The sequence below is a fragment of the Octodon degus genome, unplaced genomic scaffold (assembly GCF_000260255.1).
Source record: "Octodon degus isolate 3935 unplaced genomic scaffold, OctDeg1.0 scaffold00127, whole genome shotgun sequence".
In the NCBI taxonomy this organism is placed as follows: Eukaryota; Metazoa; Chordata; class Mammalia; order Rodentia; family Octodontidae; genus Octodon; species Octodon degus.
The window spans coordinates 1916819-1942552 of record NW_004524703.1 but is presented as its reverse complement, the minus strand read 5'-3'; the positions used below and the strand labels follow the sequence as shown (position 1 = coordinate 1942552).

At 45.2% G+C, this 25734-nt stretch overlaps 1 protein-coding gene across 1 annotated transcript in view; it reads right to left on the bottom strand.

Annotated features, from left to right (window-relative positions):
- Nucleotides 1–25734, bottom strand: part of Disc1 (disrupted in schizophrenia 1) — a 352530-nt gene that overhangs the window by 256931 nt on the left and 69865 nt on the right. The window contains exon 4 of the mRNA XM_023700878.1: nt 2990–3137. Within this exon, the coding sequence (XP_023556646.1) occupies nt 2990–3137 (148 nt within the window). The remainder of the gene's footprint in view (nt 1–2989; nt 3138–25734) is intronic.

The window sequence follows — 25734 nt, the reverse complement described above, 5'->3', positions numbered from 1 at the left end:
GGTACTTCTCTGTGCATTTGGTTAGTTTTAAAAATTTATCATGTTCCTATAACTATTTTATTTCCACAGGAAAAGGACCATTCATTGGAAAATAGGTTTCTCTGGACTCAAAGCCCTGCCCTGAGAAGGTTTGTGTCTGGGGGCCCCCTGGGGGCCACTATGAGAACTGCAGTCTCTCTAAACCTGCCTGTCCCATAACCCAGGGGCAGATGTCATAGGCCACAGGAGCAGTTGGTGTCTCAAGGACAGGAGCCCTTCATTATCAGCAACTATGCAATCTTGTTAGCATGCATTATAAAGGTATAATAAAGAAGTGGATTTTGAGTTGTTATTTTCTAGGCATGGCAGTAACAGGACAGGTGAATTTGTCAAAAGAAAAGCCAAGGCAATACATCAGCAACAGACCTGACTCAACCCTTCACTTTTCGATGAAGGGAGTAAGGGGTTCAGAGGTTGGAGGGCACACTCTGCTGTGCATAAGAGGAGCCAGGGCAGGAGGTAGGCTCCCAACCTCAGGCCAGGTTCTGCTCACTGAGTCTTAGGGGGTCTGCAGTAACCTTCTCTTCTCTCTCCTCTTTCTCTCCCCATGTCACATCGGCTTGTAACCTGTGTACACACGTATACCACATGGCCACTAAACTCAATGACAAAGGCAAACACAGGGCCATGTGGCCCCTGAGAGCTGTGAACCAACAGGGAGCACACAATCTGGGAAATAGATTCCTGACCTAAAGCAGAGGCGCAGCCACTGAGCTTCAACGAATCACAGGGTGACAAGCAGCTGACAGGGGGGTACCTGAGGAGGGCAGCTTCCTGGCCTGGGGTGAGAGCAGTTGGTGACAGTACACAGCTCGTGCTGGTGGACGTGGAAACGTGCAGGCACCAGGGCACTCACGGCCACATGACAGTGCCAGGCAGAGCTCCGTGTGCCGCACCAAGAGCCTGGATGGAGGCCAAGGTCACCAGGCCAAGATACAGGACAAGGGCTGAGTGGGAGAAGGACAGTAAGTTTAATCGAGTTAGTTTTGAAAGATAGTAAACTTCAGAGAAGCAAAGATAAAAAGAGGTTGCATTTTTATGGATAGAATGGTAACCTGGTGCAACTAAGGGAGAGGTCCCACAGAAGCTGAGCTGGTGGGAACACTGCAGAGGGGACTAGTGAAGTTGCCACTCCAATGGGGTCTTGTGCAGATGGCACCTGACACCCAGGAGATGCCATTCAGCGAGCAGAGAACACAATCTAGAGCGGAAGGGAGGGATGTCGGTGTGGGAACACAGAGGGGAACAGGACCTGGGGCAAGGAGGAGGGGCAAGGAGACAGCTGGGAGCAGCAGAGCCAGGAGAAGGCAGAATGGTGGACAGAGGCCAAAGCACAGGTTGGGCACCATGGCTGACACTGACACCAAGCAGAGAAAGAACAGAAGATGCCACTCAGGTCAAGCACCAGAAGCCCATTGCTGATCATGGTGGACATCTGGGGAGTGGCAGCAAGAACAGAGGTCACAGGGGCTCAGAAGTGAATGGGACACAGATCAAAGCAAGGGGGCCACTCCTGTGAGGAAAAGGAGATGAAGTGCTGGCTGAGAAGCCACACAGCATCGGTTCTGGCTTAGCAAACGTGCAATGAAGACCTGTACCTTGGGGAAGACATCCCAGGCGAACCCTGTGAAATCACGATTTTGGTAGCTCCCAAAATGGTCAAAAGTAAGTGATGCCCCATGATGCAACCCAATACAACTGAAAGCACGGGACACTATCTTATTTTAACTAATCACATTCTATAAGGGATACAGCCAAGCCACTGCTTTCCATCTATTCCGCACGTCAGGCTAACAAGACAGTAACAGAGCCTTTGGCACTTGGCCCTGAAGTAGCAGCCCAGTGCTGGGACACGAGCTGAAGCTCCATGCTGTGTCTGCCTCAGCACTACCCCTGGTCTGCCGAGCCCTCAGTCTCCCAGACTTGGTCTCCCTTTCCTTAGGCCCAGCTATGGAAAGATGGTGTTGATAGAGATCTCTACGTGCACATGGCAATAAATACATAAAATACTAATCCCAGCATCACCATGACTGCTGAGTTACCTCCTGCATGTGCATGAATGAATGGATAAACCAAATAACATTTATCTGTACAATGAAATAGTGTCCAGCCCTAAGAAGGAAGGAAATTCTAACACAGGCTACCACATGGAAGAAGGTGATGTCATCCTAAGACAATCGCAAAAGCATAAACCCTACATGAGGATGATTCCAGTTATATGAGGGCCCTGGAGAAGTAAGATGTAGAGACAGAAACAAGCATGGAGGCTAGCGGGGGTGGGGGTGGAGTGCAGAGGCAGTAGTTAATGGAGCCAGAGCTGCCTGATTCTAGCGCTCTGGAAATGGACAGGAACAATGTCCATTGTTCAACACTACAAATGTACAACACTACAGATGTACTTAATGCGGCTGCTCTGTATACTCACGGATGACTTAAAGGGTGAATGTCATCCGGGGTTTGTGAGACTCTTGCTAAGTTGCCCAGCCTGGGCTTGATGTTATTACACATTTCATTTCAATGAAGATTTTAAAGATTAAAATAGTTCCTCTTAAATCCCTTAGGGGCTGTTCTGCACATGTTTGTTAAATAAATAGAAACACGATGAATGGGCAAAGTAAATTGGGATGGAAAGCAAGAAATTATTCCAGTGATTAAACAAAAGGAAGAATGAAGTAGAACACCAAGTTGGGAAGGTTGCCGTGTGAGAAAGGAAGAGGGACAAGATGACACTTCAGTGTCAGAGGAAAGGAGAGCAGCAGTGGGAGTCACCTACTGTAAGAGCACCACATCAGAACTTGTTTATTCAGAGAACATTTATTGATAGGAAGACCCCAAAATGAGGAGATTCCCCCAAACAAAAGCAGAGGAGGGTCTTGACAGTCAACCCCTTTCAGCTCTTTACTGCAACAAGAAAAGTGTGGGCAGAGAGGTGGCGACCCCAAGTACTCACGGCTGAGTAGCTCGGTGCAGGGTGGCCTGGGCCTGGGTCACCAGGTAGCCCAGGAAGCTGCTGATGGCTGGCTGCAGGGATGGGAGCACCACAGCCAGGTGGCCTCGCTCCTGTTCCAGGTCTTCCAATCTCTGTCTCAGCATCTCAGCTGCAAATCAACAGCAATGGGAAGAAAATGGACCATGACTCTCAGAATCAACGGACAACTCATATCTCTCTTTCCAGACCTGGCCCTCCTGTACCAGATCAGCCACACAGAGGGCTGATTTCTAGGCCAGTGTTTGTCTTCTAAGCAAGCCACCAGACCTTCTGAGCATCGCCTGTCATCCCCCAGTGACATGGCCCTCTCCCTTGTTATGATTTCTGTCTGTACCCCCCCACACACACACACCTCCAGAGCTTCAGTGCTTGTGGAAGGTGATGGATTACAGGGCGTCACAGCTGGTTTGACTTGAGGGGGAGGGGCTGAGTGGAAGAGGCAGGTCACTGGGGGCGTGGCCTGCAAGGGTGTATCCCCTCCCCCAATCCTTCCTCCTCTCTCTGCTTCTTGTCCTCCACAAAGCAAAACGCTTTCCTCCACCCAGATCCTTCCATGATGCCACTGACGGTGCAAGGACTGAAACTTCTAAACCGTGAGCTGAAATCAACCTCCTCTTCTTTAAACTGCAGGTGCTGGGTATTTCATCCCCACAATGAGGAAAGAGACTAAGACAACCCTCATCTCTCCAGCTCATGGAGGCCATAGTTTATGTACCTACACTGTGGTCAGAGCCAAGAAGCACACTCTGAAAGGACATTTAATATTAATTATATGTAAAACCATTGTGGCCATTTGGGAAAACAGCTCCAAAATTTTATAGGCTCTACAAAATTAGTTGAAAAAATTAGTGCCAAAAATTTAATTTTAAGAATGTTTCCTCAGTCTAAATGCCCATCTAAAGATGAATGGATAAAGAAAGTGTGTTTTTTATACAATGGAGTACTACTCAGTCATAAAGAAAGATAAACTTGAAACATTCTAGGTAAATGGATGCATCTTAAGATCATGCTCTTAAGTGAAATAAACTGGATGCACATATTTAAATATTGCACTGTTTCTCTGGTGTGAGAAACTGAAAGGGCGAGTAAGGACCAAAATGTATAACAGATATTGTAAATTAAGAAGAAAATGTTCAAGTTGTCCACATGGCTGACACTGACAAAGGATCTACAAACTGCTGTACAGGGTTTCAGGGTAAATCCTGAGGTGATTTGACTGACCTTGGCAGATACAAAAGTTACATTTCTTGTTATATAGGTCTTGCTTTATCTTGGTCTTAACCATCAGCAGAAAAGTATAAAAATGAGATATAAAAAGTAAAGCCATATCAATATGCTGAGCTGTAAAAGGCTCAAGTCAACAACTTCCTATAGAAAACCCAGTCCTGTTACGGACTACTGGACTATATTGGCATATTTTGCTGAATTCACACACCTACAATATTTAAATGATGATGGAATACCCATCTCTGACAAAACTAAACAAAAAAGGGGAAACAAATGAAGGGCCATTTTGTATCTGTATATTCAAAATAGTTAGGATAGATATACTACTTTCTCTTAATTTAATGAGAAGAAAGATTTGTACTAATAGTGTTTGTAGACAGGATATCATGTCTGCATCTTGTACAATGAATAACCACTAAGAAGACAACAATATGCAGTGTATTGATTATTGAAACTGTCCTATTAATCGATTTTAAAACTGTCTCATTGCTCTTTGTTTCTCATTAAAATTAATTTAAAAAAGAAAATGTTCAGACAAAAAAGGGAACAAGGGAGGGGAGAGGCAGAAAGAATGGAAGGGGGAAAAAAGAAGAGAAGAAAAAAATGAAAGCAAAGTTTCTGTAACAAGAAGGGTTAAAGTGTGGGGAACAGTTTGGGAAGGAAAAAAAAAGAAAAATCAAGATATATCATGTACAGGTAGAAATTCCCCATGGCAAATGTGATCATTATGTATATCTTAAATGTAGCAATAAAATTTACTTTTTTAAAAAAAAAAAAAAAAAAAGAATGTTTCCTCAAAACTGTTACATCAGCTTAGGGCAGAGCCAGCAGCAATGTTCAGATTCCCCCTGGCATGTGATGAGCACAGCTTAACTTCTACTATAAATTGGGGGCCCCTGATTGTCCTAATGACCTTAGATCGCCTGAGAGAAGGCATAAATTCAGAAACACTGTAAAACCACATAAAAAATGTGGAAGCTAGACCAGTAGGAGCTCACCTTCATAACCAAAGCCTAATCAATGGAAAGTGTCCTATAAATCTACTAAAGCCTGAATCTAAAACTACATTCCTTGGTTTCCACCCTGGTGACCCTTGCGGGGTTGGGGCACCATGAGCGTGGATTGGTGCACCTTGCTGAGATCCAGGGCAGGGAGCTGGGGCAGCCCAAGATCCCAGGCAGCCACTGCGGCCTGGGGCAACTGTAGTCCACTCCGACTCTACCCTAGATCACAGAAGGCCCTGCATGTTCTTGGGCTCTGCAGGTCACTTCCCAAGGAGGCTATTTCCAGGAACTCTGTTCTAAATTCAAGCGGTGTTTCCCCCAGCTGGTTCCTCTACACAAAGCCCTTGACCACAGGCCAGGCAAACCCCAACTCTCACCCCAACTCTTCTTCCTTCACATCCCAATCCTACAGCACATGCCAGCTGAGGGAAAGGCAGTGAATGGGTGTTAGGGCCACAAGTCCCCGTCTCTGGGTCTGCCCCTGTCTCTGGGTCTGCCCCTGTCTCTGTCCACTGAGAATCTTCCTGTAAATTTGCCAAATGCCCTGAAACCAACCAACAGCCAGAGCCAGCCTAAAGGAATGTAGTTAAGATCTGTTCTAAGAGACTAGAAAAAGTCACCTGTCCAGACCAAGTCCTGGGGTTTATCAGGCTCACCCTTGCAACACATGGCCAGGCCATCCTCACTTCTGCAGGTACAGGGTTCTGGGTGCCTGACTCCCTCCCACAGCCCCATGCAGCACTGACTAGTAGGCTGTCCAGCCCTCAGATGTGCACAAGGAATAAAGGAAGGAATGGGCCTAGGGAAGGGAGCCTCCCAAGGGCTGGCAGCTCCTCAAATGTCTCATGCCTGTCATGCCACCCTGGTCTTTCCAGTCGTGGAACAGGGAGGGGAGCCAGACCTGAGCAGTGCTACTGGTTCAAAGCACAAATTCCTGGGCAGACATGGAAACAGCTGCACATGCCCATATACTGTGCTCCCACCTACTTTCACTTCATTCGCTTCCATTCCTGTGTGTTTTCTGTCTTTTCTATTGAGATGACCTGAAAGCAGCAAAGCCTTGGGAGTAATGAACAGCAAGCCCAGGTCAAGATCCTAAGCACCATCCTGTGGGAAGGATCAGAGCCCACAAGGTGAAGCAGGGCTGCCCGGGACGAACCTGGAACTTTTGGTACTAAAACAGTAGGAAGAGCTGGAAGAGTGAGGAACTTGATTCAGAGCACAGACACCACCTGAAGGTATTCATAGGGCCCAAACAGGAGAAATGGAGAAAAAATACCAGTAAGGACCATGGGGAGGTCAGCCGATTGCACTGAAGAGGACCCAGGCAACTGCACTAATAGATCCCTGGTTGGGAAAAGAAAGGGAAGCTGGAGCGAGCAAGGCACCCAGGGACATTTAGATGACACACAGATTAGTGACAGAGACTTTACAAGGGAAACCTGGAGGCCACACATGTCCAGGGGATGAGAGTGACCTCTGTGATGCAAGGACAGGTCCGCACTGCATGGTGCAGGGTGCGAGGTGCTGAGAGCATACGGCAGTGTTTCTAGGAGGCCCCAGAGGATCAGATGGACCCAGATTGTGGGTCTCACCAGATGCAAGGCTTCCCTCCTTCAAGCCCACAGAAGTCCGCAAAAGAGTCAGTGCAGAAGAATTGCTCCGAGTAAGAGGAATACGGAGCCTGGAACACAACAGCTGTTCCATCCTGAGCCACCGAGGAAGGCACGTTGCTGGGGTCAGCCATGAGGTGCAGCCTGGGCAGAAGCATGTGTTAGCTCCTTGACTCTGTGACAGGAAAGCTGCAGGCCTGGGGAGATGACTTTTGGGGACACACAGTTGGGCCCTGCTAGTGGTGGTGCATGAGGGTTAAAGGCTACAGTCAAGAGGTCAAGAAAAGGCTTGGCATGGCAGATCCATCAGGGCTTGGGATGAGGCAGAAGCACAAGCTTTTTTTTTTTTTAACTAAACCTGTGACTTTCTTATAAGACACATACTTCATTTTTTTCATAATCTTATTAAGAAACAAATAGCAATGAGACAGTTCCAAATCTGATTAGTAGCACAGCTTCAATAATTAATATATTGCATATTGTTGTCTTAGTGGTTATTCATTTTACAAGATGCAGACATGATATCCTGTTCATAAACACTATTAAAACAAATCTTTCTATTCATTGAATTAAGAGAATGTAGCTGTATATCTATCCTATTTTGAATATACAGATACAGAATGGTCATTCATTTGTATCCCCTTTTTTTGTTTAGTTTTGTCATTTAAATATTATAAGTGTGTGAATTCAGCAAAATATTACAAAACAGTTCAGTAGTCCATAATAGTAGTAGGTTTTCTGTAAGACTGGCAATGTTAGAAATGGTTGACTTGAGCCTTTTACAGCTCAGTATATTGACATGGCTTTACTTTTTATACTTTGTTTTTATACTTTTCTGCTGGATGGTTAAGACCAAAATAAAGCAAGACCTATATAACAAGAAATGTAGCTTTTGTATCTGATAAGGTCAGTCCTGAAACCCTGAAACCCTGAAACCCTGTACCACAGTTTGTAGATCCTTTGTCAGTGTCAGCCATGTGGATGAGTCACAGCCATTGCTTGACCAGTTTGCTCTCTGTGAAAGCCTGACAGAATGTTTTCTCTCCATGTGACTCTCCTTAGGCACACTCTACATCATCAATCACTTTCCTCTGTGGCCCCATAATCTCTGATCAGAAATTTGGGACACAACTGAGTTAAATGATGTTACAGTGTAGGTTCTCCTATGTCCTGAGTCTTCACTGACCTTGGAAGGCTAGGGCAAAAATGTTGGCTGTCCTTGCAGCTCTCCTTTTTCTCTAACTTTTGGTCTGCAAACTTAGGTTGTTAACCCTCTAGAAGAGAAGCTTATTGTAATTACCCTACAACCTAGGCTGTTGAGCTTAACCTCACTATCTGTCTGAGTATCAAACATCTTAGGCATAACATGGAACAGGTATGTTTCATCAAGTATTGATATGTTAAACTTTAAGCCTCTACAGAATATGAAGAAAAAAGATAAAATATATTCTTAAAAATAGGAATAAACAATTACGTATTTTTACACAGAAGTTTAGAAATCTAACCATATACAGCATTGTAGCAGGACAGTCCCGCAACACCCTTTTTCCTGTCTCCTGCCTTCATTCACCACTCCCTTCCTTTTTAAACATCTACCTGAGAGACAGCATGGCAGCAACCAGTGTGTCATGACAAGCAGCATCTATTAAGAAGGCCAGAATGACAGGCACTCCAACATGAGCCTACTATTACACACTGCCATCTTTAGTGCAGTTGCTTACTTCACAGGTATCAGTATATATAGTTAGTCAGGGTGAGAATCCTACCAATCAACTGCTATCTTCAAAAACCTTCTGAAGATTCTCAGGATCATCACCTTACCCATCCTGTTCCCTTTCCAACCAGCTATTCCCCTACTGGGAACTTTCCCAGAGGATCTGAAAACATCATATCATAGTGACACACGTGTGCCTATGTTTATAGCAGCACAATTTGCAATAGCTAAATCTTGGATACAACCAAGATGCCCGTCACCTGAGAAATGGATGAAAAAGATGTGGAATTTTTATACAATAAAGTATTACGCAGCTATAAAGAATGATAAACTCGAAGCCTTCATATGTAAGTGGATGCCACTTGAAGATATACTCATAAGTGAAATAAACCAGACCCACATGTGTAAATATCATATAGTCTCCCTAGTATAAGAACTCAAAAGAAGAAATACAAATAGAAAGGTATAACACAATTAAAAGGAAAGCAAGAACTTGAGGACTAGACAATGAGGAGAAAGCAAGAAGAGCTAGGAAACATGAGAGGGGCAAAGCCATACTTCAGAATGGAGTATTTTATAACCACAAATGGATAAGCGAGTGCTGCAGACACTGCATTAGTAACTGTCCCCTCTAAGTCCCCCATGTGTGGGTCCTACTATACCTCTAAGAACCTCCTTCTCTTGTTCTTCTCTCTGCTTGGCCAGGGTCCCTTGCCCCTGGCTCTTCTCCATTTTAAACTTAGAGCCCTCTCTGCAGACACTGTTGGTATCATTTGGGTTTGTGGGTCAAGGCTGAGGCCAGCGTGGTTGGCAGTGTGCTGCACACAGCCGGCACTGAGTAAGTGTGGCTGACTGACCATGTGAGTAGGAGGGCAGCAGGAACACCAGAAGTACTGGTGCACTTTGTAAACATGGCTGTGTAATAAATGAATTCAAAATTAACCAAGGAAGATGTTGACAAGCAGTCAGCAAAGCAGAGCGTTGAGCAGTGTGCCGAATCGATAGCAGATGTTCAATTTACAGGTCTATCTTGCCTTTGTCCTAACCACACAAAAAGCACTAACCATCCGCACACTCTATCTTGCAGGAATCAAGGCACTTTCCATGCTACTTTAACATACTCCCTACTGTTTCACTGAGGGTCATTGATACTTTTTAGCACATCAGCACCAAGTGCCTGTTACTTGGGCTGTAATACAGAAACACTGTCAAAGAGAAGTGCTTTTGACATTTATGAATAAAAAGGCAAATAAGCATTTATGAAGCAGCAAGAAATCTTCACACATAAAGACGTCCCGCTAAACAGATTCAAGTCCTGCTACCCCTCTGTCTGTGAGGTCCTAGAGTGCATCATGTCAACCACGTTCTTCCGGACTAGGCAGCCCCTCCACATCCCAAGGAGACCTCCAAGCTAAGCAGAGATCTCAGCTTGGGAGGCATTTTTCCTTGGGTTTTACATAATGGCCAAGAAATGCAGTTTCTTGAGGGCTGCATGGTCTGATTCACATTACCATACACGTCCCGTGTTGATAACCGTTTCTCAAAGAATCAGATTGCAGAAAAATGTATTTCCGACTCTTCTGAACACACAAAGCTAGTCTTGAACATTGCAAACACTGGAATTTGTCAGGCTCATTTGCATAAAAATCAGTCACCATCGGGGGGGTACACAGACATCAAGTATAATAATCATTTTTGAGCATCTACTACATACCCAGCACCAGGTCTGAGCTTCACAACAACTTGCCAAGTAGTATTACAAAATGCATAAAGTGAAACACAAATGTTAATGACTTGCCTAGAGTCTCAAAAAGCAAATGCATGGCAAAGGCAAGTTGGAACCTTGAGTGTTTCCAGTGCCAGCCTCCAAGCAGTTCCCGTTTTGCCTCCCAGAAGCCATCTCAGAAGCACACGGGGCTTCTCTGCCATTTCTTCATCAAGGTCCCAGGAAACCCCTGGGTGGTGCAGAGCCTTACCCATCTTTATCAAGCTCAGTGCCGGGCACACCGCAGGCTCTTCATAAAAGCTGAATAAGAAATAAATGATTCCCATTTACAAGCAGTGCTTGGTACCCAGCACACCGCCATATGCCCACAGTGACCCTTTTGCCTATGAGCCCACTCAGCAAAAGAAAGACTGAAGCTTACAGAAAGCTTGGTAAGTGCTCCAGGGCTTGCCACGCAGCTATGCAGACTCAGAAATAAAGCCCAGGAGCCTGTCTGCATGGCAAAACCTGTGTCCTCCACTGCTGCGTGCTTCTCCGGGAAGATGGGGTCCTTTCACGGACGCCACAACATGCCCTGCTGACCCCAGTGCACTGTGCAAACGCAAACCACTCCAGCACCTCCCTGTCTACTTTCTCCACCTCTTTCTCACAGAAAGGACTGAGTAGTCAAAACAAACTCACGAAAATGGAATTCTGCATCAGATTCCAGGAGATGGGTAGGTAGGTTACAGCATGCCCATGCACGGTGCGCAGAAAGTCAAGAGAAATAAGAAAAACAGTGGGGAAAAATATTTTAATATTACAAGATAAAAACAGGATGTAAAATTATATGTCTATATGATCTGTGCTTTATGATTATTAGTATGTAAAAATAACTGACAGGAACTAAGAGCTTTGGCAATCAGTCTACGATTATGAGTGATTTTATCTCAATTTCTCTGCTTACAAAATCAGCTGCAAAAATCTTGAGCTGCTTATTATTTGGAAAGTTATTAACTCGCTGGTTCCTTATGCTAGCCTTTGATTTTTGCATAAAGGTGGGGATTTGGTTTCCTCAAATGCTTAATGCTAAGCTGCTTAGGGTAAGCCTGGTTTCCATGGGTCACACATCCTTTCAGGGAACAGGAAAGAGGCTTTCTGCAAATGCAGTCTAAGCCTGAGATGTGTGGCAGGAGGCTGGGAAATCACTCTGATGTGCTATAAAAGGAAAAGCCAGCCTCTGGAGATGACACCGAGACTCTGGAGACAAGCAGGGATCTGACGGGGATAATTGGCCCTCAGCGCCCAGCGCGCAACCTGCTGCCGTGCTCTGTGTGCCCCAGCCTTTCTTCTTGGGCATTTTCCAGTACACTGGGTGGTGTGAAGAATCTTTTCTTCCCCAGCAGAAGTTACCATGCAAAATAATAAACTGTGAGTGATCAAAATAGCAAAAGTAAGGAAACTCTCAGGTACCTACCTCAGGTTCTAGTGTTTCATATGACTAGCAAGCTATGTGTGTTTGTGTGTTCATGCATGTGTGTGTACCTATGTGTGCACACATATGTGCACATGCTGTCAATACATACTATAAGCAGTACTAAAGCAGCAGCTTACAGACGCATCGGAGAGCATACAAATCCCTTGAGGTCCTGAGCTTCTGGAAGGAGGACTGGACTGGGTTTTCAAAGCATTCTTGTACCACGCGCTCAGCGGATCACAGTGCTGTCTCATGAGATGGATGTCTGTCACCAAGGGCCCTAGGGAAGTCACCAACTGGCCCAACTGAATGCTCATGAAGCTCAGAGTCAGGGTGGAGGGTTCTGCACTGGCAACTATCCCAGGGATGAGAACAGGTTTGTTCACTTCTTTCCAAGCACCAAGGAACTGGCCAACACACTGCTGTGTGACACCTACCCCCCACAACTGCCACCAACACCATCACTGCTCCTGCCACCACCACAGTTGTGCCCACCACAGCCACCTATGCCAGTACCTCTGGCCTCATCTGTGCCCTGCACCACTGTACCAATCCCAGCTCCCTCCCACCTCCATAGAGGGGTGAAAAGAGAACCACCCACCTTTCTATCTGCTTATTAGGAGTCAAGGGCCCTAACTGGTGCAGAAGGAACACTCTTGACATCATTTCCAAGTTGCCATAATGCGGAGAACTCCATAAATACTCAAAGGGGAATGTGGCTCAGGGATACAATGAAACGAGCCAGAAAGGACACAGCGCACAACACCAAGAAAGCCATCTCTGCACAGGAAAATAAGGTGAGCATCTACTACTCACATATCCTACCTGACTAAATGCTACATTCAGGGTTATGAGAAAACTCACAATATGGCATGTGGAAAGCTCCAAGCACCCGTATGTTTCCAATGGCTAGTTATGATGCTTAGACAACCGGGTTGTGCCATCCCACTCAGCTGTGGAGCACGTGACATGACCTTCCTCATGGGATCAAGTCTGTGTGGCTGCAAGTCCCCGCAACAGCCATGGGCAGAAGGGGACACCCTGGCTTAGCAGGGCTGTGCAGTACTCACCAGCTGGGGTTGGGATTTCAGGGCAGCTATGTGGGGAGCCCTCATCCTGTTCCTACCTGCGAGTCTCAGAAAGTGGGCCCTCTGGCAGCCTCATCTCCCCGACAGTGCCACTAAGCCAACTTCCTAAAATTATATTTGAATTGAGGATGTGGCCAAGAAGACAGTTTATGAGAAAACTGAATAGACTTTTACTGGCACTCCCACTTTTATAAAAGTGGAAACAGGTAAAATCCACTATTTTCCTTTTCTTTGTTTTCTTTTTGCAGTGCTGGGGGGCAGTAAACTGAGGGCTTTGCATGTGCTAGGCAAACACAGTACTACTAAATTACAGCCCGGGCCTTCATATTATTTTAAGACAGGAGCTCCCAAATTGCTCAGCCTACAATTTTCCAGCCTCCACCTACCATGTAGGTGTGAGCCACTGCTCCCCCACCACAGTTCTTGTAACTCACAATTTTTTATACTTCACATCCTTCTATTCTTTTCTTTGACCAAGGCCTTCACACTGAGCTACATCCCCCTCCCTTTTTTATTTTTCATTTTGAGATAGAACCATGCTAAGTCAAATAATTGTTCAAGCTTGGATTGAACTTGAAGTCCTCCTGCTTCAGCCTTCTGGAATGCTGGGACTACAGTTTTGGTACCACCATGCCCAGCCATAACTTTTCTAATGCACAAAATTAGTATAACTTTAATAGTGTGATTTAAAAAATATAGCATGGCTTTAGGAGTAATATGCTTTAAAACTAAGTTACAACGCAATATCCTTTCAAAGTTCCCTCTAATCATTAAAATTCTGTACAGCATCGTTCAGAAACCTGAGCCCTGAACCCAGAGCTATTTTCCCATTCTGAGTTACACAGAGAAATAAAAGAAGGCAAACCTACACAGAAAAATGACTTTTCCATACATTTAAAAATAAGTAAACTCTGAAAGAGAAATTCTTATTTTTAAAGTAGGAGCCAGGGATACAGCTCAGCAGCACAATGCCTGCCTGGCAAGTGGGAAGTCGTGAGTTTGATTCCCAGTACCAAAAATAAATAAAAATATAAAAAGTAATGCCAGGTCCTCCAACATGAAAGCATTTCATGCCAAATTCTTCATTTTAATTGAATTTAGACATATGTTTAGTCATTACCAAAATTGTTTAGTCCCATAACCAACAACTGACCAACCTAACAGTCTACATGCCTAGCTAAGAAATGGATCAACACTACATCCTGCAGATGGACATTTACGAAGTATAATCTACTTAATGGTAATTAAAAGAACAATTCTTTATGATACACTATTATATCTCACCCCCATCCAACCAGCACAACTCCAGGACATCTCTAGCAAACCACATTACAACTTAAAAGCTCAGCCAGTGGGTTTTAGGCCCTCTCCACATTAGCAGTGACTTTGTGGAAGGACAGTGGTGGAAATGGTCATTTTTTGTGACCTCCTCCTTCATGGACTCCTTGACCTTCCTCCATGTGCACTGTAGGCCTGGGGCCCTCTGAGACATTGGGGTGTTTCGGACAGTAAAAACATGACTGGCACTGCAGTTATTTTAGAAACCACCCAAAGAAGACTTCAAATATCTCTTCATTATTCCTCTCTATTGGTTTTTGGTTGCGCTCCATTTTCAGAATTAAACTGGACATGGCATCCAATTAGTTGCTATGAATAGACTTTTCAGGAGTAATTTGCTCTGCTGGTGTTTTCATAGAAAATTAGCCGGACACATCTGCTTGTCAGTGCTTAAAAACCACAGGCTCGTTCAACCCTTTTAATGGTAATCACTGCAACCTGTAATCGCTTAAAGCTTAATTGTTTTTGGTAGAACATCTTTTAACATTTTCATCTCTAAGGGAATTCAGGCGATTAGGGGTACATTACTGAGCAGCCACTATCATCATTATGTTAAGATATATAGTGAGAACCACACTGGTGTGTCTATCCCCTTCAGGAATGGACAAATGAACACACCAGGGTTACACTCAGTGCCAAGAGAGTTGTGCTAAATTGGTCTCTGGCTAACGACTCGGCAGCATGCACAGCTTAAGTTCTTTGCATTGCATAAAGGGGTCTAGGATCCAACAGCCTGGTCCAAAAAACCTTAGATTAAATTATTTCCACTAGCCTGGGATATTCCAATTAGGATGAAATCCAATCAAAAGGCATAAGGCGTGCTAGAATATTAGTTCTTGGAACAAAGTAGAACGAAGCTGTTTTCTTTTGGCTAAAACACAACAATGCAAATAAAACAGTGACCTTCAGCTCAAAGGCAGTGTTAATAAAGAGAAATAACAGAACTGCAGCCAATGAAGGAAGGGCCAACAAATAGGCTGCAGTCGGCATGCCGTGAACCTGCATGTGTGCTGGCTTTGAGCACCACCTCTGCAAACAGGAAGAAGCCGAAGGATGTCAAAGGTACATGATGAGTTTGAGAAGCACCTCCCCAACTCCTCTCATACAGTACAGACCCAAGAGATAAACTGAATCCATGGGAATGTATTCCCTAGCAAAATATGCAAGAGTAAGAAAATGCAGATACAAGAAACTCTGCAGGTCCTTTGTAGGACCAACTGAATTCTTAATAGGGCAAGAGGTCCTCTCCCCAAACAGTATGCCTTCTAGGGTGTCAAGCTTCATTTAAGCACAGAGCACCTGAGACTCTTGAGTTACAGAAAGAACAGCTGGCAGCTCCCAGACTCCCCCTTGCTGCTGAGGTCTAACCAGGTGGGGACCCAGCAGGTGCTCTCTTGTCTGAGCTGACGGCTCCTGAAGGCAGGGGTTTGTTCTGCTGTGTTGACAATGGACTCCCAATATCTACTGCTTTTGAACAAAAGGCACTTAATATTCACAGAGTGAGTGAAGGGTGCCTCAGACCTCCTCAAAACATGAACCTTGGCTTTAAAGTTGAAACTATAATATTAATGATAAACACCATAGTTTGTATAATGTTATCATAAAGACAAACATCTAAGAATATTTAAAAAGGTCAAGCAAATGAAGGAAAGGGGATTGTGATTCCTCTGTGTAAAATCCTTTGGTATACGAAGAAAGTCAAAAGTTAAAATGATTGAATTTTAATTACCCAGGTTTCAGTCCTACATTCACACAGATGCTTCTATGGTCTTTATCGACCCTCAAAACTCCACTGCCTCCTCACACACAACGATAACATTGCCAACCAGCCCAGAATGTGCCGCTGGATTATTGAAGCACAGCAGGAAAACAGCACCAGTGGACAGTTTTGAAAAACACAAGTGGAAGAATCACCTCAAACATAAGAATGTCTCAGGGCTCGCTGTGGCAGGCCCACCCAGTTTACTGATTTGGTTTAACTCCACTCAGGTGATCTCTGAAACTCAATACACCTTCAATGCAGCCCAACAGGAGGGAGCTGAAGGCCAGACTTTCTCAGTGTTGGTTCTTCCCCTAATCTACCTGTTCCTGTCCCTCCCCAGCCCTTGTCAGCCCCCCAGCCTCTCAGTCAGGCAACATGCCAAGCTCTGAGCCACCTTCAAACCAGGGGCCTCTCAAGGAACCATAAGACATGTGAGTAACTAAGAAATTTCACCCTACGATCAGCAACAACATCAGAAACAGAAAATGAGCTCATGACAAACATGAAACTACAGAGAAACAAGTGTCCCTGAGGAAAAGAAATAAAGCTGTGAGACTAGGCATGACTGGGAGTTTATGGATATGGTGGATTAACTAATGGTCACTTTTTAACACCCAGCTGAACTGAACCAGTGTGGCTCTGGGTGTGGAAGGTCCACCTCCTGAGGATTGTTGCCAGCAGCATAAAAAAAGAACTAGAGAGGAAGATGGTGTGCTTTGTTTCTTCTGGAGAAGACAGTTGTGCTGGTTTGCCTGATATGAACTCAGGTGTTTGCAGAAGAGCTCTGGTCCCTGCTATCACTGGGGATGGTTTTGCTCCCCTCAGAGAAGTTCTGGTCCTTACCTTGAGCATCACATCCTGGCTCTAGTGCAGATCCCTCAGCCTGGTGGCACAGGTCCTTCATACTGCTGGCATAGACTTTCTAGCTTCCACCATTGGCCTTTGGGCCTCCCCAGTGCGGATCCTTGATACAGAAGTGCATGAGACAGTGCTCTGGGCTCTAGGCCTCCATCTGGAATCCTGCAGGGCTTGCCATGGGCTCTTGGCCCTCAGGTGCATTCTTTGAGCCGCTAGAGCATGGACAGATCTCCTGCACTCTTTGGCATTTGACTCTTTGAATGAATATTATAAAATAATTTAATAAATTATGTGTCCTGTATTAAATTGATTTCCCTTGCAAATCTTGACTATAACCATGAGTTTTCCACTGATAATCACTTGGCACGCATTCAGCTATTTTATTATCTTACAAGCACAGATAGACGAGTGGTGGGAGCTTGGGTGTGCTGGCATTTTAAGCAGACAAAAATGATACTATATTGTTTAACTACCAAGTTCCAAGCATATAATCAGGCCAGCCCTGCTCCAGCTTGATTCAATCAGACACAGAAGTCCTTTATTCATTAATAATACTACAATTATACACCAGGCCTAGGACCAAGGCAGGCCAGCAGACCCAAAGCATCCCAGGAGACCTCCAGGTAACAGCACTGCCCAGCACTCAGCAGAGGGTGCCCAGTGGGGTGGGCAAAGTCCATGGTGGCACCAGAGCAGACCCCATCAACTCCTCCCCCAACCCATCAGCAAGTGGTAACACCCCCTCGGGGGACGGAGAGCAAGACTCATTGAAATGATGCAGAGGACAGACAGGCAAGGCCAGCAGGGCAGCCCTTCTGTTCCCTGCAGCACCAGTCACTCGTATTTCTCCCAGGGTCACCACCACAAGCTGTGAAAGCTGATGGCCCCTGGAGAACTGGCTGTCTAGAAGTTGGTGCCGGCTACTATGAACACACCACAATATTTGAGGTCACTTGAGTAAGTGGGTGTAACCTGCCCCATGACCACCCAAAAGGAAGGAGGAGAAGAGGTAGCAGGGAGAATGAGGCCCCAGCTAGCCTGCAGAAATAACCTTCTGAGGAAAGGGAGAACTGCGATCCCAGACCTGCGTTTGAGAATGACTGTGGCATGGATGTCATGGCCTGGCTGAGGAGGCGAAAGCCAGCAACACAGATGACATTACAAGCCAGAAAGGGTTTGTCAATATTCACTCTGGCAGATAGTAAGAAAGCCTGAGAGAACAGACCTGTCGTGAGGAAGCCAGCCTTTGATGTGACCAGGAGGCCACCTAGAGAAACAGCTCACCCTTAGGTGGGATAGATGCAGGTTCTGTGGAGGAAACCCATGGCCAGGGCATCGGGCCTCAGAGGTGGCACCAGAGACAGAGAGGAGATGATCACCCCCCCAGATCTGAGTTTGCAGAGGAGCCCCTGCCCACCTGGTGTTCTGCCCACAGTGAGGACACAATGTCACAAGGAGCGTGAGACCTTACTTATGGTCCTAACTGCCCCAGAGCTTCATTCCCATAACTAGCATGAATCCTAGCACATTTTTCCATGGGTTTGCGGGTGGCTTTTTTTTCCTTTCCTTACAAAAATCCAGTTGTTCAAATCCTGAACAATGGTAGTTTTTCATGCCCTGACAAAGGCCTGGGAAACACGGAGGAGTTGTTGCAGGATGGGCAGAAATGCCCACTTAACTTTCCTAGGGCCCAAGGCCAGCACCCAGCAGCTGCTGTGCTGATCAAAAAGCTGGAGAGGAACAGAAAGCCTTTGATCTCCTCTACAGTGGGGAGGAGACCCCTGTACACTGGTTCAGTTCTTCCTCCTTTCCCTGTTCTTTCCTTTCATTGTGTCTAAAGAAAGAATGGCAGATACTGTGTGGAAATCCATTTGTTTTGCTTTGTTTAAATTTGGGGTCAGGGGTTTTCATTAATCAGATCTCAGTTCAGGACACTGGGGCTTGCCTGGTGGGTCCAAAGCAATTGCCTCCAGCTGCCGAGAAAGCAGATCCCTCTAGGCAGAAGGGACACTGAATAGCATCCTAGACTGGGGACCTGGGTGTGTGCAGTGTTCTGATGTCTGGCCTGGAAGTCACTCACTTGGGCTCATCAGAAGCACTACAGCAGTGCAGGGACTGGATCTCCTTCACAGCAGGGCTCAACTCCAGCAGAGGAAGATACTGAGGGCTTTGCAGGCTGAGCACCTCCAGCTGCAGTTTGGATGCTTCAGAGCCAATGATCCATGAAATATGAGAAAGAAGCATGAGCTCAGGAGGTGTCTCTTCCTTCCCCTCAACCTGGGTTTAGGGTTTCCTTGGAGCCACTTTCAACTCCTTGCAGCAGTGCTGTTCAAATGTGCCCATTGAGTTCTTGGATTTTTTTTGCTTTTCTTATTTGGAATGGACCTCACTCGAGATGAACACCCACCGTATTGCTAAGAGGAGAGCCACTATGCTTGCATGCTCATGTGGAACTACCCATAAGCCTCCCCTGGAAGGTCTATAACTACTGGGCACACAGTCTGAAAAGCAATTTCCTGTACCCCAAAGTAGCTCCCTGGATTCAGAGCTCTTGAGGAAGGTATATACCTGCCCCACTGCCAAGTTTCTGTTGCCCCCTGAGCCTCTGTGATAGAGGTAAACATTTCACTGCATAAGGCCTTTAAATAAACTAAAAGATGACCTTGCCACCCTCTATTTGATATAGACAAACTCTTATTTCAAAGGCCAGATGGGCTTCTGACACGTGCATCTGCACAGAATGTTCATCTTGGCGAGATCTGCACACAAGGTAGAATATGGAAACCAAAGGTCCTGAGGCTTTCCATAGGATGTGCTATGGTTTATGTCTGGTCGTCCCCCCAAAGCCTCAAAATCACTGGGGCAGCTTCTAGAGCTTGTAATTATTTCATGATCCAGTGCTGGATTATAGGAGTGAGGTGCTACACTTGCCCTGGAGTGGCTAGCTTGAATACAATATAAGGAAAGGAGAGAGGCTTGCTAGCAGCTGCAGCCACTGCTCCTCCCTTTGTTCTTGGCTATTTTCTGCCACCATGAACTACTGCTCTCTGCCATGTGCCACTCTGTCTTGGAGCCAGCCAAGTATGGACTGAAACTTCCACTAACTGTGAGCTAAATAAACCTTTCCTCCCTTAATTGTGGATGTCAGGTTTTTTGCCCCAGCAAGGAGAGAAAAGTCACCAAGACAGGGTGTTTGTATGAATTTCCTTCTAATTTTTTTCCCTTAAAAAGGTTTCCTTTTTTCATTGTTTAGTGTAGAAAAAATTTAAAAGCAGAGAACCATACCCAGTGGTCCATCCCAGGAGCACAGGTTTCATAAGTATTATTTCCTTGGTTCTCATATCAGCCTAGCATATAGGCAGGCAGGCGCCATTAGACCTGTTTAACAGGTGAAGATGTGACTTCTCATAACCTGACCACCTGGCTGGGGATCAAGAGCTGGGGACAGCAACACACCCTCCACTCTTTTAACTGTCATGATTGGGACCAACAATTGCCCTTTTCTCCCAAATAAAAATGCGACCCTTCTGTGGGTCCCTAAAGAGCTGACCTGAACCACCACACATGATCATGTAGTTAAGTCACTGTCAAGATGAGGGACAATCCTAAGGGGTGGATTCTCTGCAGCAGTTTCCTGCACCAAACCTACAACATCCCAGAGCAGTCCCTTTCCCCCTGTGCCTGGAACGACGCGAGCCCCAAGATGGCCTGGAACAAGAAGCTGATCCACAGAAGCTACACCTCAGCTCTCCTAGGGAAAGCTTGGGGAAGCATCCAGAGTAAAAACAAAAGGAAGGTAGCCTAGTTTAGCAAGCCAGACAGATAAAGAGGTAGATGTAAAATTTAGCAAAAATGAAACTACAGAAAAGCAAAAATGTAGAAGAAGAAGAAGAAGAAGAAGAAGAAGAAGAAGAAGAAGAAGAAGAAGAAGAAGAAGAAGAAGAAGAAGAAGAAGAAGAAGAAGAAGAAGAAGAAGAAGACGACGAGGAGGAGGAGGAGGAGGAGGAGGAGGAGGAGGAGGAGGGGAGTAACAAAGACAGAAAAGGCAAAAGGATGTGGGGGAGGGGGACATGCAGAATCACCAAGTCCTTGACAACAAACACTCATTATGAGCGCATCTCATTTACAAGCAGACTCCCAGAGGAACTAATTACGCTAAACACTCTGGCAGTGATTGGGCAGTCGGCAGCCCAGGCCACTCTTGAGCACGTGGCAGTCCCACATTCTGGAGCTCCCTGGGCTCTTCAGTGCCTGTCCCCTTCCAAACAATGAGCCCTGTCAGCTCATGCACCATCAAGTCTGTCAGGGGCAACTTACTCTGCGTCATGACACAAGCTGGCACGCCACAGAAAGGTCAAGTGGAAAACTGTCCCTTCCGCCACATCACTGTCATCCGTTGCTAAAGGTCATTTCCACCCAACACACTGTGATGGAAAATAACTTGGTTGGTCTACTGTGAAATAGCAAAAAGTCCCTTCTCACAATGCATGAAATGAGGCACTCCCCGATTTTTTGGGTCAATAATTTGCAAGCAATCTGAGCAGAAAAACACAAAGATGAACGGTATAGAGCCACCATATCTACATACTTTACTGCTGACTGCAATTCTATTAACTAACACTCCACATGAGATATAACTCCAACATTTAACATGTGCCACCCCATTTAATTCTCTAAACAACATGGTTATCCCATTTACAGATGAGGAAAACTGAAGCCCAGGAACATCAAGTAATTTGTCCAAGCTTACATAGCTAATTAATGGCAGAACCTGCCTTTGTTATCAGATTTTTAATAAGGTTGACCTAAAAAAAAAAAAAAAGAAGAAGAAGAAGAGGAAGAAAAAAGGGGCTGGGGACATGGCTCAGTAGAATAAGCACTTGCCTGGCAAGCGTAAGGGTCTGACTTCAATCCCCGGTTCTGCCAAAAAAAAAAGAAAAAGAAAAAATAAGGTTGACCTGAAACTTTATGACTGAATTTCTCACAGAGTTAATTGCTAACATTTTAGCAGTGACAATAATCATCATTGAAGATGAGGTATATGTTTAACCTTCCATTTTTTGAGCAGCAACTTGGGCCTGCCCCATGCTAGATGCTAGGGATAAAATTTTAATTAGGTTGTTAATGTAAAAATGAAAAGCTATCTCCTAAGCTTACAGCATCTGCATTTAGTAGAATATTTTGTCTTTAAAAAATAAAAAGCAAATAAAACTAAACAAAGACCCTCTTCCCAAGAAGCTTAGCAAGGAAACAGCCCACATTGATATTAAAGAGTAATATGAATATGTGATATTCAGAGCACCCAAAAGAAGGGGCCTGGTACCTGCCCTTGATGGCCTCAAAGGACCAAGAAGGCAAGTCAGGGAAGAGGTGCAAGACAATGGGGCACCCAGCCCTCTGTCCTCAGGGAATATTGAGGGTCCATGAGAGGACAGGGTGGCCTGGGATGGGGACGTGTGGCAGGAAATGAAGTCAGGAAGGCGGGCCAGGGCAAGGTAGTGCTAAGGCAAGAGCACGTGTCCTAGAAACACTGCCCGTGTTCATGGCTGTTATATCTAATGTCCCCCAAGAGTCTGAGGACAGAACTTTTGGGAAAGGATTGGACCACAGGTGCACCATAGCTGATTGTGCTGTAGCAAGTGGGACCTGGCCCGGTAGGGTACACTTCGCTCTCCAGCTCCAACTGTCAGTTTCTGTTTCCTGGCTCCAGGAGGTGAGCCGTTTTCCTCCTCTAGACCCCCTGCCCTGTCAGTTCTTCCCTAGAGCCAGTCAATCATGGATTAACTGCATATGCAAACCAAAATAAGCCATGTAACTTTCCTCCTGAGCAGCATGTGATCATCCCATTCTGAGGGTCTTGCCAGTCCTCTTGCATCCAAAGACCTTGGTAACCTCCAGATATTTATAGACCAAGGAGGTTTTTATTTCTCCCTAGATAACTTGAAAATGTAGGCATGGCTCATCTCCTAAAGGTAGGGCCTCCAGGGCAGCCCTGTCCTCACCTGCCCACTGAAAGGGGAGCAGGAGCCTGGCCAGTGACACACAGGGGGCATAGAAAACGACACAGAGCTGCCCAGCTCAGGAGGGCATCTCTGCCACCTGCTGTGTATCAGGAAGAGTACTCACTGAAACTTGTTATTAGAGAGATGCAAGATTTAATTAAATGCCTGGACAGTTTATCACAACAAATTAGCTGTCCAAGGATGCACTCTGAAGTAGAAGGAAGACCTCAGAGGGGCAGGGATGCCACAGCACTGCCACCATGCTGAGGTCATGACTGCTGTGTTTGTGAGCGCATATTTTAAACAGAGATTAAACAGTTACATGGGAACTGCACCTTCATCCTCTCTGCCACAGACTGCAGGTCAGAGAAACGGGAGATGCCACAGGACGAGAGGGCACTTGTCTCTCCTTTGGGCTTGATTCCAGCACACCACCCATGTCCATTTTCCTCCTTACCCTCTCCATTTCTTCATCTCTCAAAACCGGGATGACCAGTATTGGGGCTTCTTCAAAGCCCAAGGGGGTTTCCGATTTCCTTTTTTCAGTGTCATCCAATAGAGAATCAGAGCAGGAAAGAAGCAGGGTCATAAAATTTAGATAGCAAAAAAACAGTTTGCTACAGAAAGATAGGAAGAGTATTCAAGCTTTAAATGCCTCATTATACTTTGCATGTTTTACTATACATTGCTTCACCTCACTCCCCAATGTTTTTTGTGGCCTAAAAGACATCAGGCTGTGCACAAATAAGCTTCTTATTGCCAAATAGAAAATAAGCCAAATCACTGCATCTTATTTTCTGCACATTCTGGTGCTAACTACTGGCAGAGATGTTCCCAGAAACACCCAGACTTCACACTTCAGTGTTTCCTAACATGCAATTCGTGGGGGTGTGGGAACACAAAGAAAGGAAAGGAAGCAAATAATCTCTAAGACCTTAGCCAAAGACACCACGCATGGCGCCCACGCACACAGCAGGGTAGCGTCATTCCTGCTTGATCTGGAAGCAAACCAGCATTCAAGGGCTGATACAGCTGCGGCTGGATCTTCCCCCAGTGCCTCATGCGGTCCTTTAGAGGTGCTGAATCTATATTCTGTGATTGATCCATGGGCTAACGCTGGGATTAATGCTGCGAGGGCTGTATCCGCCCTAGGGCAAGTAGCCTGCACACAGTATAAGTGCTGGAAAGGGGCTCGCTTGCTCTCTCCTCCTCGCTTGTTTCTTCTGGTATCTTCTGCCGCCAGAATGGTTGCTCCTCTGGCACACCACCCTGCCTTGGAAGCAGCCAATTATGCACTGAAACCTCTACAGACTGTGAGCTAAATAAACCTTTTTCCCTTAACTTTGGGTATCGGGTATTTTGTCTCAGCAACAAGAAAAGTGACTGAGACGAGGGCAGAGCACATGACAAAAGCCAGTGTCTGCTCACCCATCCTGGAGCATCCCCAGGCTCTTCATTCTGCCTACTAAGCTAGCCATACCCCTCTGGGGCAGGATTAAATATTTCACAGCTCACAGAAATGCCAATCATACCTCAACTAAAAATATATAGAAAATTAGAAAAAAATGCAAAAAAGCTCTTGCTAAAATTTTCACAGCTCATGATGAAGACATCTTTAACTATCTCAGGTTGAGTAGGTAATTATTTCTAAATGTCACTTTATGCAGAAAACAGAGTTAATTCTGCCAATAAAATCCACCCATCAGTCAGTTTAGTGACAGGATGTGGGTCCCTTCGGCCCTTTATTATATACCTAACAACCAGCTGACAGATTGAACTTTGGCTGGGCCCAACACACCAATCCCCCTAGACACTGCACAGGGACAAATCTTTATTTCCATTGCTTCCAGGAAAAGATGAGTACAAGAGTTTCTGGAGAATCTATACCAGAGGAAACTAACCTGAGAGGCCATGCTTGGGAGGAAACGATGGCATCCCACTTTGCCCCCACTGCCACTATGAAGCCCAGGGCTTGGACACACAGGCCTGCATCACCTGACCACAGGGGTGCATTCTGGGAAGGGAGTCCTCACACAAACACCGTGAAGGATTTACCTATGTGCAGACAGTTACAAATCTGCAGAGCTTTGAAGGCATGTAAAAATTGACTTATTGTCAGTAAAGTTTGGCAGTCTTTAGAACAAGCCACTTGAAGTATTTTTAAAAATTCTTTTAGCTTATCAGTACATGTGTGTAATTCATAATGTTTATATCCCTTGGGGGATGTTGGTCTCTGAACGTAGCATGGCTTAGCTCCTTTTCTATCCCTTATCCCCTCCCCCTTCCCTCCTTCCTCCATCTCTTATCCTCTTCCCCTCTGAGAATGATCTTCAAAGCAGACCCAACAGATTGTTAATTTTAGGAATTACTGCTCTTGCTACTGTTATTTTTATTATTGTTAGAATTTCAACAATGTTAAGTTAATCTCTCCAAATCTAAGATTTTACTTACAAATTCTAAATAGGAAAGCTGACTGCAAAATACTAAAATTTTCAAAAACTTTTCCTTAGGAAAAAGATAGCAGGTGATTTCAAAGGTTATAAACTACTAGGAAGCAAACTTTAGTCTCCAATGTATAAATTGAAACTATAACCAAGTTTAGAATGGCTTTTCCTATAATAAAAATAAATGCCCAATAAATAAATATCTACATAGCATTTTTACATAAATCCGCAAAGGAATAAAACACTAAGAAAAAAAAGTCTGTATAGCATGTTACTGTGCTTACCATGGTAGGCAATTTGATAACAATGCGCAGTCAACTGTAAATATCCACATATCTAAATATAGAAAAGTTGTTGTAAAAATGCAGACTAGAAGGATATGAGTCTGAAATACCCACTTAAGACGTGAGTCATATAACTGTGGAACCCAGGTCACCCCTCAGCCAAGGGGCAAGCAAGCCTCCCTAGCAGCGT